At 42.9% G+C, this 18,637-nt stretch overlaps 1 protein-coding gene across 2 annotated transcripts in view; it reads right to left on the bottom strand.

Moving 5' to 3' along the window:
- Positions 1–18,637, bottom strand: part of METAP1D (methionyl aminopeptidase type 1D, mitochondrial) — an 85,423-nt gene that overhangs the window by 16,961 nt on the left and 49,825 nt on the right. For both annotated transcript variants that reach the window (XM_004577063.4, XM_058664638.1), the window contains exon 2: positions 1,826–1,980. In XM_004577063.4, coding sequence (XP_004577120.2) covers positions 1,826–1,980 — 155 coding nt within the window. The remainder of the gene's footprint in view (positions 1–1,825; positions 1,981–18,637) is intronic.

Raw genomic sequence — 18,637 nt, 5'->3', positions numbered from 1 at the left:
AGCTCCTGGCTCCTGGCTTTGGATTGGCTCAGTTCCAGCCATTGCGGTCACAAGGGGAGTGAACCATTGGATGGAAGATTTTCCTCTCTGTATATCTGACTTGCAATAAAAATAAATAAATCTTTTTTTAAAATGCACCAAGCTTCCAGTTCGCTAAATGAGTCATCAAACCTTGTCATCTTGGCATAATGACATCTTCCCACTGTCTGGATGAAGGTATGTAAGATGGACTGCCGGCCAAGTCCCTTGAGGCCTCATGCATGCATCTCTTCTACTTTGCAATCATACTCACAGTGGAAGATTGGAGAATAAAACAAAATGGCTTTCTTTTCTTTTCTAGGTACATATGCATTACCTAGAACATTTTCTTCACTTGCCAAGACCAAACCAAGGCCTCCCCACCTCCCAACACACACACACTTGCCCAACTCAAAACATTCAGTTCTGACGGTTGCTGCAGAAGTCTCTCCTGCACTTAGAGCCAATGGCAATATTCAGAAAACAAACACTTCCTGACACACAGAGGGCCTTTCAGTCCCCAAGGCTTTGCATGGCGGCAGCACTTTGCAAGCTATATATAGCAACTGTTACTTGAGCGTCTGGGAACAGTACACAGGAAGGCTACGGAGCAGTTTGCAGCAGTTTGGGACAGGAAGCTGAGCCAGATAACTCCTCAGCAGAAACATCACAGCAACCAGGAGCAGGGCCTCATGCCTGGTGAGGGGCATCAGACAGCATTCCCCCATTCTGTTGAGCTCCTCTTGGACGTCACCACTAGCGGTGGTGGACTCCTCCTCAGGTCTCCCGCAGAGGGCCTGGGCTGTCTCTAGTCTGATTGTGATGGGACCAGGTGACAGCTCCAGGCATAAGAACAGGTGTACAGCCGCTACAATGAACTGTGATGGCTGAAACAACATACTGACCTGCCTGGAGATTTGCTTCTCTGTTCTACCAACGTCAAATAATGTCAGTTTTGTGTGGCTAATAATAAATGTTGGTTCTTACTGTGATGTCCAGGCCTCAGTCAGACCAGTAATGAATTCTGGGGTGGGGTGGGCAGGTCCTTCGGCCTCATTTGCCCTTGCCACAAAGAAGGGCCACTCACCTTGAGTAGATTCAACACACTTAATGCTACCGTAGGCTTGCGGGGGGGGGGGGGGGATGCAAATAAGCAAGAAAGCACGTGCTTCCTTGGTGACAAATCTGTGTCTTTTAGCTGTTTTCATCCATAACTCACACACTTCCTTTACACCTTATCTTGAAAAATGGGCAGACCCTCTACCCACAGAATTGTCATTTCTGGAAAAAAAAAACAAGAGTACTTCAAGATAAGATGTCTCAAGTTAACTTACTCTGAAGGGTGATTCAGAGACACCCACAGCATTAATAACATGGAAAGCATTAAGAGCATGCTTTGAAACAGCTATTGAGTACATTAGTTTCAAGTAATCTCCCTACAAGCACCTCAATTGAAAACTTAAGAGCTTTTTTCCTTCCTTCTAGAAAAGTTAGGAAACTGAGTGTGTGTATCTGTGCATAGTTTTACCTTCATGTTAAAAAGTCAATGTAAAAAATTCCATGATCAAAATTTTAATCCCAGATCAGTTAAGTAACTCCAAGTTCAGAGTTTAACTTTCAAAAATTAATGTGATTAAAACTGAAGGATGTTAAAACTTCTCACATCACAATTTAAAAATCACAAATCAAGATTTTAAATTATGACTGAGTGGTCTGGAAATCAGAGGTGTTAAGACGCTGGATGGCTTTGGCAGTCCATCTCTGTCTTGGCCAGAAAAGGCAGCAGATAATAGACAGAAGAGGGTACCTTGGGGACTGGATGAGCTGAAGAAACCACGGCCGGGGAGACGATACTGTGGGAAATGTTCCTTTGTCTTCGGAAAATGAAATGTCTTCTTTGTTGCTTTCTTGACTGCTTATATAAGTAGACAGGATTGAGTGAAGACAAAATTCTGTGACAACCTACAAGCAAAAACAGGCATCCTTTAAGTTAAAAACAACATAAGCTCTGCACTTTAAGAAGTTGTGGTGTTGTCTATTCACTCATGATTCTAATCCTTTGTTGACTCAGAAAGGAAAAGATTGAAATAGATAAGAAAGCAGCAGCGCTCTGAGTTCTGGTACAAGTGCAGCATATTTATTAGCTAATACTATGTTTACATGAATGCTTCACAATGGAGAACTCTAATCTAATGGGAAACAAACATATAGAAACAATTGCTGCTCACCCGATCTATAAAAAGAGCAATTTCTGCTCTAGTACTTTCTGCGGCCATGTCCAGGATGACCCTGGATTCACGGCACTATCTTGATGGCTTCACATTCTGTCAATCTGTTTCTCTTTCAAGAATCATGAACAAATTGCCAGCTGCACCTTGTACCCTCTGTAGGATTATGACTCTGTGTTAAGTTCATGTGCAGCGAGGCATTATGCCGAAATGCATTGTGATCAGTCTTCCAGCCAGATAAAGACCAAATAGCAAAAGTGTAGCATGATCCTGAGAGAAAATCAACACAGGGTCATAAGTCCCCACCACAGGTATTTAAAGACACCTATCTACATTTTCAATATATCTCCCCTTTGTAATTCACCTCCCAGGACGGATGACGGGGATGTACCCTCCCTGCAGCATTACTCCTGGTAGAGTTTAACAAGAAACTGTTCCTTTGTGTCCAAACAGGAAACAACAACATAAACCATGAAATCCATTGAGGGGTATGACGGCATTTCAAAAAGTTTGTGAAACATATACGTTATAAAACAACTGTACAAGGATCTCAAAAAGTTTTGTGCTGAAACAAATTTCAATTTCACTTTTGGAAGTACCCTTGTATCTACACAATAGAAATAGAAATAGCTCTAGCGTTTGCCTTGTATCTACACAATGGAAATCTCCAGAGCGTTAACATAGATTGAGCTAGGATTAAGGGTTCAGCCTAACAGTTAAAGATACCTATGTCCCACTCTCCTGGCTGAGCTTTGGCAGCAAGTGTCTGGAGAGGATGCACTGGGGTGGACTCTGTCAGCCAATGGACCTTGGAAGGATTTTTTCAACCTTGGAGCAATGAAATCAATAGTTGCAGAACTATGTAGATCACTCAAGCAGTACCTCTGGAACATTCTTCACATTGGGGTTTCTAAGATGACATCAAGTGGACATCCCAATTCTGCTGGTATTGAGGTAGTCTGGCAGCTGGAAGTAACCCCCTCCTTCCCTCCTCTACCTCACCCAGATACAGGAGGAAAGGGAATAGAAAGAAAATCGAAAGCATTTGTCTCAGCATGTCTTGACCATCCCCACCCTAATCAGTGATCCTCATGGGCATGCATCCTTGTCAACTATGTAAACAACATCAAAAATAAAATAAAATAATAATACAAAGATATCATGTTCCACATTGCAGCGAGTTTGACTGAGTTTGATTCACCGCCTCAGCTCCTGACTCCAGATTCCGATCCCTGCAGACCCTGACAGGCCACAATGACAGTTCAAGGAACTGGTTTCCTGCCAATCACCGGAAACCTGGATTCAGTTCCTGGCTCCTGGTTTGGGGCCTGGTCCAGCCCAGCCAGGGTCACTGTGGGTCTTTCGGTGGGAGTGGTCCAGTAGATGGAAGTATGGAAACTCTGTGTTTCTCTGCCTCTGTCTCCCAAATGAAAATAATAATAATAATAATAATAATAATAATAATAATAAGCTAAACTACCTCTATATTGATACAGGAAGAGATCATAGTACATTGCTAAGAAAAAAGGCAAATGCCAAACAATACATATAAAAAGCCCAATAAAGAGTTTATATACTTATTTTATTAAAAAATATGTTTAAAAGATTTATTTCTTTTATTGGAAAGATTTATACAAAGAAGGAGAAACAGAAAGGTCTTCCGTTCGCTAGTTCACTCTCACAAGTGGCTACAACAGCTCAACTGAGTCAATCCAAAGCCAGGAGCCAGGAGCTTCTTCTGGGTCTCCTACATGGGTACAGGGTCCCAAGGCTTTGTGCCATGCTCTACTGCTTTCTCAGGCCACAAGCAGAGAGCTGGATGGGAAGTGGAGCAGCCAGGATATGAACTGATGCCCATCTGGAATCCCAGTGCATACAAGTGAGGAGTTTAGCCACTAGGTTATGGTTATCGTGCCGGGCCCTAAATAAGTTTTTTTTTTTTTTAATAAATAACCTCTTTTTAAAAATTTCTACAAGTCACAACTACATAACAGGATTCAGTAACTACAGCCCAGGAGCAAATGTGGCCTGATGCTATTTGTTTTGTTTTTGTTTAAAGATTATTTAATAATTAGAGAGAAAGCATTCTGATATGCTGATTCAGTCTCCCAAACGGCAGCCATTAGCTAGAACTGGGGCAGGCAGAAGTCAACAGCCTAGGACTCCACCCAGATCTCTCAAGTGGCTAGAGGTGGACCATGTTCTATGACTTTCCCAGGCATACTGGCCAGGAGCTGTATTGGAAGCAAAGCAGTTGCTATTCAAATTGGTGCTCATAAGGGAATACTAGCACTGCAGGTAGTGGCTTAATCCACTGTGACACAGCACCAACCCTGCTACTTGTTTTTATATAGCTAAGACCTAAAAAGTTTTGTATTTATAAATGGTTCTTATATTTCTTATGAAATCATAAGAAACTTAAATTTCAGAGCCCAAAAAGTAAAGTTTCATTGGACTATAGCTACCTGATTTGCTTACAATTGTCTAGGGTTGATTTTGAGCTACAACAGTTAGAGTTGAATGATTGTAACAGAGACCATATGGCCCACAAAGAACAAAATTTTTACTATTTGACCCTTAACGGCAGTAGTTTGTGCTTTCCTGGTTCAGAGCACTGATTCTCAAAAGGCAGCTCCCAGACGAGCAATATCAGCACCACGTGGGGAACAGACACAACTTCTTTGGCCCCTCCTGGATCTACTGCCTCAGAAACCTCAGGGGAGGCCGGGGACATGTGCTCACAAGCCCTGGGGTGGCCCTGACACACACAATGCTGGACAGCTGGTGCCAGAGCAATGGAAACGGGGCTGCAGCTGAGTCCAGGCCCCCAAAACTCAAGATCTCTAATGAAGTTGGGAGAAAGTCACTAATGCAAACCCTGATGGTCGGTCGATGACTCAACTTCACAAATTTCATTTCGCTAATATCGTGTTTGTCTTGTTTTAAACATTGATTTATTTATTTGAAAGAGTTGCACGGGGGGGGGGTGAAAAGGGGTAAGGAGGGAGGGAGGAGGGAGAGAGAGAGAGAGAGAGAGAGGGAGATAGAGATAGATAGAGAGACTTTCTATCTGCTGTTGCACTCCCTAGACGGCCACAATGGTCAGAGCTGGGCTAGACTGTGGCCAGGAGCCAGGAACTTCACATATGTGCACGGGCACAAAAACTCGGGCCATCCTGGAGCAGGCAGAACCTGACCTGAACTGAGGGATGTTGGCCTTATGGGTGGCAGCTTTATCCACTATATCAAAATACCAGCCTCTAACTTAAATTTTTATTTCTTTTATTTGAAAAGCTGAGACACAGTTCTCACAATCTACTGTCTCACTCCTCCCATGCCTGCAATAGCTGGGGCTGGCCCAGGGGAAGCCAGGAGCTGGGAACTCCACCCAGGCCTTCCACTCCACCTGGGAACCCAACCACCTGAGCCATCACCGGCTGCTTCTTGGGTACATGATATTAAGAAGCTGACATTGGAGGCAGAGCTGGGTCTCAATACGGGATGTGGACATCCTAACTCCCTTACCAGGCACTCACAATTACATCATATTCTTGAGCCAAGCTAACAAAGGTACTTCGGTACTATGAGAATATTTCAAACAGTTTATGTAAAGTGAAATTTAAAAATTAATTTATTTAAATGAAAAAAATTTTGACATCTATGCCTAGAAGGAGTCTTCTAAAAGGTCATGGAACATGAAAAAATTATGCATGGATTTCAGGTTTTTTTTTCAAGAAAATAAAACTATCTTTTTGATGTTTTTCAGGAACATTTTGAAGCAGCTTTGTATTTCAAATAATTCCAAACAAACCTCACAAAAGGTTTGTTTTAAACCATTTGCTTTTAAGACATAGTTGCTTGATAGATAGAGCTAGTTACTTATTCTATAGTTTGTAAAACATGGCATTTCCCTGATGACATCACCTGACCTCAGATGACCCACGAACAGATAGAGGCAAGCAGGTGTCCCAGGAAAAGCACTTGGTTAACAGGTGCAAACCTGCACTAGAGTGGGTTTAGCTCTGCCACTTGTTAGCGTGTGGCCCCAAACAAGTTTCCTCTTTTCAGTCTCAGTTGAGAACTAACTGTAACAGGGAATGCGGCAATGTCTTGCATTAAGCTACTACCCCTTCTAGGATACTGCAAAAGCTAGGGGACAAAAAATGGGAGACATCCCAGAGACATGTAGAATGAAAAGGGATATCTTCATTGGAACACACTCTGGTAGTGAAAACATCAGGAACCTTGATGTCTGAAATTAATCCAAACTCTGACTCTCATCATTGGAGAACATGAATACTCTATGTAGAGGCTGATGGAGCATTAGCTGGAATTACATGTACGAGGGAGCTTCAAAACGTTTGTAGAAAACGAACTGAGAGCAGTCAGCTGGCATAGTGATTAAATCACTTCTTGGGACACTCGCATTCCATACCGGAGTGCCTGGCTTCAAGACCCAGTTCCACTTCTGATCCCAGATTCCTAATGTAAACTCAGGAGGCAACAGTTTATAGCTCAAGAACATAGGTCCCTGTCACTCACGTGGAGATTCATACTGAGTTCTAGGTTTCTGGCTTAGCCTGGCTCAGCCCTGTCTGTAATGGGCAGTTAAAGAATGATCCAGTGAATGGAAGATCTTTCTCTCTCTCAGTCTTTCTTTCTCTCTCTTTCAAATAAAAATTCTTAAAAATTTGAAGTAGTTAAGAAAATGAATGAAAGGATAAGTTTATTTCAGTGTAAACACTTTTGGCATACACACATCTGATCTCAGACTGCCTGGGTTCAAGTCCTCGCTCTACACTTGACTCTAGCTTCCTGCTGATGTGCACCATGGGAGTAACAGGTGATGGCACTGTCACCCATGTGGCCGACAGCACTAGGCTCCTGTCGTCAGTCCTACCCAGCTCTTGCTATTGCTGCACGGCTGGGGGGGCGAACCTGCATACAGGAAGACTTTTCTCCATCTGACTCTCTTTGTGTGTCTCTGCTTTTCCTTTTTTTTTTTTTTAAGATTTATTTATTTTTATTACAAAGTCAGATATACAGAGAGGAGGAGAGACAGAGAGGAAGATCTTCCATCCGATGATTCACTCCCCAAGTGACCACAATGGCCAGTGCTGCACCAATCCAAAGCCGGGAACCAGGAACCTCCTCCGGGTCTCCCACGCGGGTGCAGGGTCCCAAAGCTTTGGGCCGTCCTCGAGTGCATTCCCAGGCCACAAGCAGGGAGCTGGATGGGAAGTGGAGCTGCCGGGATTAGAACTGGCGCCCATATGGGATCCCAATGCGTGCAAGGCGAGGACTTTAGCTGCTAGGCCACGCCGCCGGGCCCATCTCTGCTTTTCAAAAAGAAAAAAAGTTCTTGGAAAATGTGTATTATGAAAAAAATGATGAGGCAAATGAAGCATAAATTCAACAGAATTGTTTTTGTTCTTAAGCCTTTTATTACATTTGGTATAAACATTGTTAAGTTCTCATCCATGTAAATCATCATCAAAAACAAAATGTGGGGCCCGGCAGCATGGCCTAGCGGCTAAAGTCCTTGCCTTGAATGCACCAGGGTCCCATATGGTCGCCGGTTCTAATCCAGGCGGCCTCGCTTCCAGCTCCCTGCTTCTGGCCTGGGAAAGCAGTCAAGGACAGCCCAAAGCCTTAGGACCTTGCACCCATGTGGGAGACCCAGAAGAGCCCCTGGTTCCTGGCTTCGGACCAGCGCAGCACAGGCCGTTGCGGTCACTTGGAGAGTGAATCATCGGACGGAAAATCTTTCTCTCTGTCTCTCCTTATCTCTGTATATCTGACTTTGCAACAAAAATAAATAAATCTTTAAAAAAAAAAAGTGTGTCCCTTGGGGCTGGCACAATGTCTCAACAGGCTAATGTAATCCTCTACCTATAAATCCAGCATCCTATATGAGTAACCATTCTTGTTTTGGCTTCTCCACTTCTGATCCAGTTAACCACTAACAGACTGGGAAAACAGACGATGGCTCAAGCCCTTGGACCCCTGCATCCACATGCGAGATGTGAAAGACGCTCCTGGCTTCAGCCTTGCCAAGTCCCAGCCCTTGCAGCCATTTGGGGAGTGGACAGTGGATGGAAGCACTCTCTCTCTCTCTCCTTCTACCTGTAAATCTGTCTTCCAGATACAAAATACATAAATCTTTTTAAAATATGTGTCTTATAAAGGCTCATTATTTTCCTTTTCCATTCTTTAACATAGTTACCTGTGGGGCCTCTAAATGTATCCTCCACACAACAACTAACCCACCTGTGGCACTCATGCTCTGGATGCAGGACTACAGTGGTGAGCAGGGCACCCAACTCCCAGACCCCGTGGTACCTACACTCTTGTGGTACGAGGCAGACAGCAGGCAAACCAACAAATCTGTGAGAATGTGTCAGATGGTGCTCTGCATGGCACAAGAGAGACAGTGCACTGTGGAGTCCTGCTGCCCCTGGCTCACCTAGAGCAGAAGCAGCAACAGCGGATGCCAGAGTGAGTGCTATCAAGCTCTGTGCTCAGCAGAGAGGCTGAGCAAGACGAGCGAGGCGGACTTGGCCCCCGTGAGGTCCCTTCGTCACCAATGTGTCCATTCATTTTGCCATATCTGATTATCATGCTCCATCCTTGGTGATGGGATGATGTAGGCATCCATCAACTTTAGGACTTGTGAGGATTTTTTTTCCTATGTGGTTGATTATACGAAAGAGAAACCTTCTTTATCAGTATTATCAAGCTCAAGCACAGCGCCATTACAGGGGAATCTTTTCTGTGCACTTGCACTTGAAGTATGAAGTCATCAGATCCCTACTAGGATATCGTGATGAAGCATCTGAAACCTTTATGTCGGGAATGATACTGTTACCTGTCCTGCCAAATGACAGGCTCACTGCTGGAACGAGGCCGCCTCACCCAGGTGACTGGACAGCAAACTCCCAAACACCAGCCTGAACGAATCCAGCCTGTTAACAATCATCGATCCCCAGTGTACCCGGTAATCCCACTGTCATAAGATGCTTTTGGGTTGGAAGCAAAATCTCTCCTTTCAGTTTGATAAAAGACAGGATTATTAGTATTGGCACAACTATTTATTACAAGCCAAAGAGATCTACTGTTTTCACAGGTTGAAATGAAGACATGGGTTTTAGTTATGGAACCTTTGCGAGGTAAGAGTCCTAAAATTAATCTGGAACACAAAAAATGGGGGTCAACCATGGACAGAATTCCACCTCTGTTCAACTACACAGACATCTTTTTTAAGCATCATTCCCTATAATGATATTCCCTATGGCAATTCACATAGCATTTAAATTGCATTAGGTATTATAAGTAATTGAGAGATGTTTTAAAGAATGAAGGAGAGCATGCAGCACAGGTTATATATAAATACTGAACACTTGAGCATCTGCAGATTTTGCTATCCCTGAGAGTCCTGGAACCAATCCTTGATGGATACTAACGGATAACTGTAGCTTTTCCTTTAAGAAATAATTTATTTACTTATTTGAGAGGGAGAAAGAGAGAGAGAGAAGAAGGAGGAAGAGAAAGATGGTCACAGAGTTCCCATCCACTGGTTCATTCACCAAATACCTCCAATGGACAGAGATGTGTTAAGCAAGCTGGGATCTCAACCCAGGTCTTCTATACAGACAGCAGGAATCTAACTACTTGAACCATCACTGCTGTCTCCAGGGTTGGCATTAGCAGGAAGCTGGAGTCAGGAGCCAGAGCCAGGAATTAAACCGAGGTACAGTGAATGTAGACATCTTTTTTTTTTTTTTTAATAGTCTCTTTTTTTTTTTTTATTGTTAATTATTTTGCATTATGTGACAGTTTCATAGGCTCTGGGAATCCCCCCCTCCCTCCCCCTCCTCTCCCCCCGGTGGATTCCTCCACCTTGATGCAGTATTACAGTTCAAATTCAATCAAGATTCTTTCATTGCAAACATATACCAAGCATAGAGTCCAGCTACTTATTGTCCAGATGGGTTGAACAGTTTCTTGGGGAGACCTTTTCTGGTCTGAAGTTTGAGCTGGCAGAATGTAGACATCTTAAAAGTACGGCTGATACCATATACCTACATCTAACTTCCAAATTGCTTTCATTCATGTCACAACTCAGGATGCACGGTGGCCATCCTCAGCGAACAAGAATGCCAGCCGGGTCCCATGAGCCCCAGGGTGGCCTCTCTGTCATTCACCCAAGCTCACCGAGTATCCCTTTGGGAAAGCCATCCTGGGGAAATATGATGCAGGTGCAGACTAATATCACTGCAACAGGCAGTTAGACAACCTTTAGGACATGACCAGGCAAGTCCTTAGAGCCCACAGGAGAGTTCTGCACTTCAGCTGGAAAGAGACAGTGGAGCACATCACTGCTGAGTCTCAGAGAAGCGGGAGCGAGCATTTGCTTGAGCCGTAAGTCCATGCATAACTTGTGATGAAAGAGCAGAATATTTACTGTTACCAGGGGTAATAATAAGAATTACTGCCTGTGCTACAAAAATTCTACCAGTACCTACTTTCAGCCAAACACAGAAAATTATAGGCAACTGCCTCTTTCACAACATGGAGGAACGCACTGGGTGGCCTAAATGTCCCCCGAAAGTACCATACATCCTCTGAACCTTGCTGCACACTTTTCATGTTTTGGGTTTGTACCAGGAATGTAAGTCCAAGTGGTTGTTTTAAATATCTGCACACCTCATAATAACATCAATTTTTAAAAGCCCCATTTTATTTCCCTTAAGATTTAGTCTGCAAGGTGGGCATACAGAATGCGCATACAACAGAGGGAGGAGTGCATGTGAAATGACTAACGTTGCATGCAACCTTCCCTGTATTCATTGACCTCTTACTCGGGGTCCATTTTAATTGTTATCTGTGCATGCATTCTACACCACATAATGAAATGCTTCCATTTCACCCACTGAGCCCTGGGTTTCTAGGTGCGCCTCTTCTAATGACCCTTAATTAGGCTGATTTTACCCTGGAAAATGTGAGTTTTCTTTTAGTCAACAAGTCTTTTTTTTTTTTTTTTCTTTTAAGGGAGAGCTCTGAATGAACTTTCAAAGAGCCGTTTAAAATGCTTAGTATTTTAAGCAGTGGTAAAACTGAACAAAGTCTGTTTGTACTCAAGTGTGGGCTACCAACACCTATATTTTTCATTGTACGTTTCCAAGGAAGCACTTTCCCCCTGCAGCGTGCCATCAACCTTCAGTGACCTTACATTGCAGAGGGATCAAATATCTGGGTAGAAAACACAGTAAGGTAGCCTGGCACTACTTGACATTCGATAACAATGTCCACCAGAGATAATATGTAATTTACAAGACACCCTGTAAAATGTCTTACTGAATTTGTTTTTTCATAATGATCAGCAAATGCCAAAGTCTAGTAACAAAACTATTATTTATAGCATATTAACATCTAATTGATTTTACAAATGGAGCTAATTATTTTGGATGGAGGGAGGAATGCCTGCCAGATATAAATGATTTATGCTTGCCAAAACAGAACACAACAGTGTTTTGCTAATTCATTTTCAAAATATGACTCTTATACTCAATACTCATTGATAATTTTCTTTTAAGCTAAGTGATTTGCTTAAATAACATATTAAACCTGCCCCCAACAAAAAGCAACTTTCTGTTAGCACTCTGATATATTCTTAGCTGTTGACAAATGTTGCTTCCCACAGTGGGTTCAGAAGTGCCTGCACCAGATGAGAACATCCTCAAGGTGCTGATTTAGAAACACACTGAGGTCACACTTCAGCAACCAGTTACCCAGAGTAGGACCCTGGGGGCTTCCAGGCAGAGCCACACTGCAAATGCATCTTTGCTTTGTGCTTCTTGACCTAAAACACTGACCATCCCCTTGAGAGCTTTCACAACTTGCACAAAATTTGCCAAAGGAAAGAATTAAACAGCCTGAATTAGCCGATGAAAGTCTGCAGAGCCACGCAGCACCCACTGGTTTGCTCAAGATGGAGGGCAGAACAAATGGCTCAACTACTCCAGTGAAACTTGACAGCAAATTTCTGGGCCAATGGAGACTTACAGGCAGACTATGACAGCCAATCAACCTTGAAAAGATTTCCTCATCCATGGAGAGGCAGTATCAGCAGCATTTCAGAACTATCAAAAACATATGAGCAGAACACTCAGAAAACGCTCCACAATGGGGAACTTTGGATGATATCAGGTGACAGTTCCCCAATTCTGGGGGTAATGTGGTGGTTGGAAAGCTGAGCGTGGTTTCTTCTTTTGTATCCCCCTCTCCTCCATATACGGGAAGAATAAGAAAATGTGTAAACAAGGGTCTCATCCACTATCCCCTGATTCTTGACTCTTCCCACTTTGATCAACTATGTAAACATCATCAACAATAAAATTTTTAAAAAAGCCTGCAGACCTGATTCTTGAACTCAGAAGCCGTATATGCACATGTTTCTGCACTAAATGAGAAGGACCTAAGGTTCCTTCTCCTTTCCAAGCAACTGAACAGCAGAAAAGTTCCAGCTTCCCAACAAACAACCTGTGTATTTGCTGAAGGTTGTGGTGGTGGGGAACCCCACACACTGTCCCAGGCTGGAGCAGATACTGATTGGGCAAAGCTGAAGGGCAAGGACCCTTGAAATGAAACAAAAGCAAATTCATTCTGTTGACAGATGTTGACTACATCAAAGCAACAAGGGACTCCCCCCAGCTCACTACTATTTTAGAACAATTCGTGGGGTTCTGCAATCTACACAAGAAGGACTCAGTTAAGATTGTTAACCAGTCATAATAAACATTATGAAACCTATTTTAAAAGACTTTCAGTTGAGTTGAAGACTAGTGTGTTTTTAGCTGTGAGCTTCTCCAAACAGTGGTTTATTCATTCCCATGGACACGTCTGGGAAGCCAAGCTGGGCATGCCATCAAGCCCCTTCCTTCCAGGGGTTAACTGCTCTGGCTGCCAAGTAAAATACAGAGTGAGCCATGTAATTATGGAGACAGTCAAAGGGCAGGCTCTATTTTGAAATCTATTTGCACAGACAAGGTCTTCCAATTGAACTTACAGGAAACAAGCCGGTAAAGAGCCTCCTTTTGCCCAGATGCTTTCCACACTTTATCTCCAATTCAGGAAATCATGGATATGGACACCGTACACCACTGCTTCCTGGATTCCAAGCTAAGGATGCTGTTACAGAAATTTGTTTCACCAACCCAGGACCTCCCTGCAACTTTTTTTGGTGGGGGGGGAGGTGGGTCGTAATTAGTAGCGTTTGGAAACAGCCTCTGGATGATAAAGCTGCAGTGTTTATTAACCAACATCTCAAAAGGGTATGCAAGGCCAGTTGGTGCACAGGTGCTGGAAACCTATGCCTTTTCTTCAGTGCTCAAAATAAAGAGCACGGTGGCGTCTAGAAAACACTGGCATGAACACTCGTCTGAAGTAAAGATTCTGCTTGACATGCTACAGGGTAGCCCTTGAAGTTATTTATAGCTCTGACCTCAGAGAAATAAAAGAAAAATGCGCAAAACATTTCAAGTGACAAAAAAAAGTCTTAGTTCAATTTTAATGATCTAAGTTGGAAATTTCCATAAGAATGCAGCAACTCTCCTCTTCAAGTATGATTGGGCCACTAGGACAAACAGAAGAAAGTGATCAGATGCGGGTGAGACTGGATAGCATGCTAAGGATGTCCGAACTGATCACGGACTGTAAGCCCAAACTTGGGAGTGCCTGGTTCCAGACAAAAGCAACTGGGAGGCCAGTCACAGAGCTCTTCTGGGGAGAGGAAGGGTAGCAGCCGGAGGGTACTGTCTTCCAATAATAACAACATTCAAGAGCAGTGCCTAGGTCACAGTAAAGCATGACCTTCCCCAAGGCCCTGTCAGGAAGCTGGCTCCAAGCGCCCTCCCTTCTCCTCTCAAAATATGTGTCAATTGCAAGAGATAGGAGTATAATCTCCATGACAGATTCGGAAATCCTGGAGGAAAATACTTCATTTGGCTTCTTGTTGCAGGTGTTCAAAGTTGATAATATGTGGTAATTCATTAATACACACCACTAACACCGATGGATCCGCATGTATTTATTTAAATCCTTGCATACTTATTGGAGAGTTCATATGAAACAAGAAGCCTTCCCCTCCTCCTTTCTGGGAATAAAAACACTTCAACCTACTTTATAAACACAGATTCAGAAACATTCTTATTTAGTAGCATGGACTCATGTTTGTGGGCAAAGAGAAAAAAGTTCCTTTCAGTGGGCTTAACTAAAGCAGGAAGAAGGATGCCAAAAATTACAGCAAAAGTTCAAAAGTCTTAAAACTAAAAGCATATCCTTTGGTAGATAGGTGGAAATTACAGTGCTGACTAACTTGCACAGGGAAATAGGGCTATGGCATAAAATTTTCCCATTTATTATGTTAAAAAACTGCTTCAAAATTTAAATTCTTAATAAGCATAAATATTGAATCATGCTGTAGTGGCACATGCTTAGCAAATCCTATTATCTCTCAGCTAAAGTTTAGAGAAAAGCAGCTTTTTAGCACTTCAACAATACATATTCTCAGGCAACTTCTTGGACAAAGAAATATTGTGTCCTTTCAGGCAAAATAAAGGAGCTGTTTATTAGGGTTGTGGTTAAAATGTAATAATTCATTCCAGTTGAGCCCTGTGAAAAATGTCATCAAAATACCATTTCCTTCGCCAGATTTTCTGGATGCCGTGATACTGTTTAAACACAGGATAAAAGTCACACTCTGATCAGACGAGAGGCACAACACCAAAGTGAACCCCAACCAGAGGCTCCATCAAAAAAAGCCTTTAGTCCTGGCACCCAGGGAATGCACACTTCTGGGTTAGCATGGAACATCTGGCAAATCTCAACTTCCCTAAGTTTCTCAAAAGCAACATTCCTGCTACCATATGCACTTTGATTAAAGATGAGGAGACTAAAATAATTTTTATTAATGCACACAAGAAGAAACCAGAAAGAGCAATTCACAGAAATTACACAAGAAACTCAATTGCGGAAAAAGCCCATCCAAAGAATTCCTCAGTTTAAGAGAATTGATAAAACCATTCTTTAATTCTTAAATAAGAAGCAATCTACTCATCAATACCATTGTCATATAAAATACTACTCAAAATATTAGCCATCTGGGTGAAAATACCCAGTATTTTCAGAACATGTGCGAACTTACAGTTTACTATAAAAGGCACAGATTTAAAATGAATATTTTTAAATAGTATTAAAATATTGGAAAGAGAATAATTTTAGTGCTCACCTTAAATATTATCAACTGAACTTTATATGGAGAAGGTGCTAGGAATACTATTGACTATTTTTTATTTATTTTTTTTTTAAGATTTTATTATTATTGGAAAGCCGGATATACAGAGAGGAGGAGAGACAGATAGGAAGATCTTCCATCCAATGTTTCACTCCCCAAGTGAGCCGCAACAGCCAGTGCACGCCAATCCGAAGCCGGGAACCAGGAACCTCTTCCGGTCTCCCACACGGGTGCAGGGTCCCAAAGGTTTGGGCCGTCCTCGACTGCTTTCCCAGGCCACAAGCAGGGAGCTGGATGGGAAGTGGAGCTGCCTGGGATTAGAACCGGCGCCCATATGGGATCCAGGGGCGTTCAAGGCGAGGACTTTAGCCGCTAGGCCACGCCGCCGGGCCCTATTTTCTAAACCTATCTATATAAGTCTCAGCGTTTTAATTAATTTGTTTTATCCATTTGAAGGACAGAGAGAATGAAACACAGAGAGAGAAAGAGAGAGAGCGCAAGGTTTATTTCTTAAGTGACTACAACAGTTTGCCTTGGGTTGGGCCAGGCCAGAGCTGGGAACCAGACACTCAACATGGGTCTCCCAGAGTGTATGTTAGTAGGAAGTTGGAATTGAAAGTCGAGCTAGGACATGCATCTAGACACTTGGAGAGGGATGTCTTTTTTTTTTAAGATTTATTTATTTCTATTGCAAAGTCTGATATATATATATAGAGGGGGGAGAGACAGAGAGGAAGATCTTCCGTCCGATGATTCACTCCCCAAGTGGCCAATCCGAAGCCAGGAGCCAGGAACTTCCTCCAGGTCTCCCAAGTGGGTGCAGGATCCCAAAGCTTTGGGCCGTCCTCGACTGCTTTCCTAGGCCACAAGCAGGGAGCTGGATGGGAAGTGGGGCTGCAGGTATCAGAATCGGTGCCCATATGGGATCCCGGTGTATTTAGCCACTAGACCACAGCATCAGGCCCAAGGGCATGTGTCTTAATCCCTATATATTATCGATGCCTATCCTAGATATTTTTTCTTTTCTATTTTGACGAGCCATTTGACGTTATTGCTGCACAGCCAAACAACTGATAGAAGGCAGCAGGAGGCCCAGCACGGTGGGCTAGCAGCAAAGGGTCTTGCCTTGAATACGCAGGAATCCCATATGGGCACCGGTTCTAATTCCAGCAGCCCCGCTTCCCATCCAGCTCCCTGCTTGTGGCCTGGGAAAGCAGTTGAGGACGGCTCAAAGCTTTGGGATCCTGCATCCACTTGGGAGACTGAGAGGAGCTCCTGGGTCCTGATCAGTGCAGCTCCGGCTGTTGTGGTCACTTGGGGAATGAATCATCGGATGGAATATCTTCCTGTCTCTCCTCTTCTATATATATATCTGACTTTGCAATAAAAATAAATAAATCTTAAAAAAAAAGATGACCAAAATTTGCAGTGCCAATACCAAAAGCAAGAAACAGAAAGAAAAGCAGTCAAAAAGCCCAGTAGCTTAATACTTGCCTGAAAATATTTTCACTGTGTAACTAACTACAAGTTAAAGGTATGAAATTGAAAAAAAAAAATCTGGATATAAGTTTTGTCATTGCATTTTGCCAACTGTGAGGATTTTGTCTGTCCTACAATTAGATAATACCATGGTAGGGAGCATGGGTAGCAGGTAGGTAGGTGGATCAATAATCCCATGTTGAAGCATGAAGGTCCCAGCTCTTTGCTAATGTGCCTGAGAAAGCGGCAGAAAATGCCCAAGTGCTTGTGCCCCTGCACCCCTGTGGGAGATGTGGATGGCGTTCAGGCTGCTGGTTTCAGCTTGCCCAAGTCGCAGCCCCACCATGATCATTTGGGAGTGAATCAGCGGATGGAAGATGCTTCAATCTGTCCCTCTCTCTCTGTAACTCTGCCTGTTACATAAATAAAAAAAATTTTTTTAAAGTAAGAGCTTCAGGAAAATAACACATTCAGAGTGAAGACAACAGAAGCCAAGATCACCCACAAGGGAGTTATTTTCAATCAGAAAAATAAAAATACACAGTAGCTTCTTCGGTCTAAGAGAAAGTTCCAGTTATCTGAAGGTGATGTTTGAGACTGATACAGTTCTGCTGCCACATGAACTTGGTATTCAATTTGAGTAGACAGATTTAGTTAACCATAAGTAATTGCTCCCAAAATTTGACATGAATGCAGAAAGTGCAACATACAAAAGTGTTACAGGTTTTCAAGAAAGCCTACTTACTACCTGGCCCTTGAGCAAGGGTTCTTCAGAGACATGTATGCTCAGCTAGCTGCTAATGTATTTTTTTTTAAGTATTGTATTTCTTCGTTGTTCTTCTGTTTGAAAGGCCGTGTTATGGACACAGAGGACAGACACAGATCTTCACCTTTTGGTTCATTCCCCAAATGGGCAACAGCCAGAGCTGCTTTAGGCCAAAGCCAAGTTTTATATAGGTCTTCCAGGTGGGTTCAGTGTCCCAAACCTTTTGGCTACCTTCTGCTGCCCTCCCAGGCTCATTGTCAGGGAGCCTGATCAGAAGTGGGGCAACCAGGACAGGAACTGGCACCCATATGGCATGCTGCTTTCACAGGCTGTGCTTTATCTGCTACACCACAATGCTGACCCCATTACCCGTTATTTTTCTACTAAGATTAAAAATTAATTTTTATCTTATTGTAAGCAAAATATTTATTCTTCATGTGTTCGTTCTAGATTGCTTCTCATATATGAAAACACAACATTCTTTGAAAATGTTAGCTGACAGAAATTACAATAAGTGGAATGACAAATTCATCATCTCATTTTAGGTTATAGACTTTAATTATTGCCACAGAACTGAAATATGTGATGTACAAAATAGACATTTATTATCTAATGTGACATGAGCTGAGCATGTTTTGAACGATCTATCAGTAAAACAGAGTTAATAGGGATAAAAAGAAGGCAACAGTGTAGAATTTAAAGGTAGTTACCAGGTGTAGGAGGTAAGGCACCACTTGGGAGACCCACCTCCCCTATCAGAATGCCTAGTTAAAATTTTGGCTATTCTACTCCCAATTCCAGCTTCCTCCTAATGTGTGCTCTGGGAGGCAGCAGGTGATGGCTCAAGCATCT

This window comes from Ochotona princeps, chromosome 5 (assembly GCF_030435755.1).
Source record: "Ochotona princeps isolate mOchPri1 chromosome 5, mOchPri1.hap1, whole genome shotgun sequence".
NCBI lineage: Eukaryota > Metazoa > Chordata > Mammalia > Lagomorpha > Ochotonidae > Ochotona > Ochotona princeps.
The sequence above is the reverse complement of the archived record's forward strand: the minus strand, read 5'-3'. Positions and strand labels throughout refer to the sequence as shown.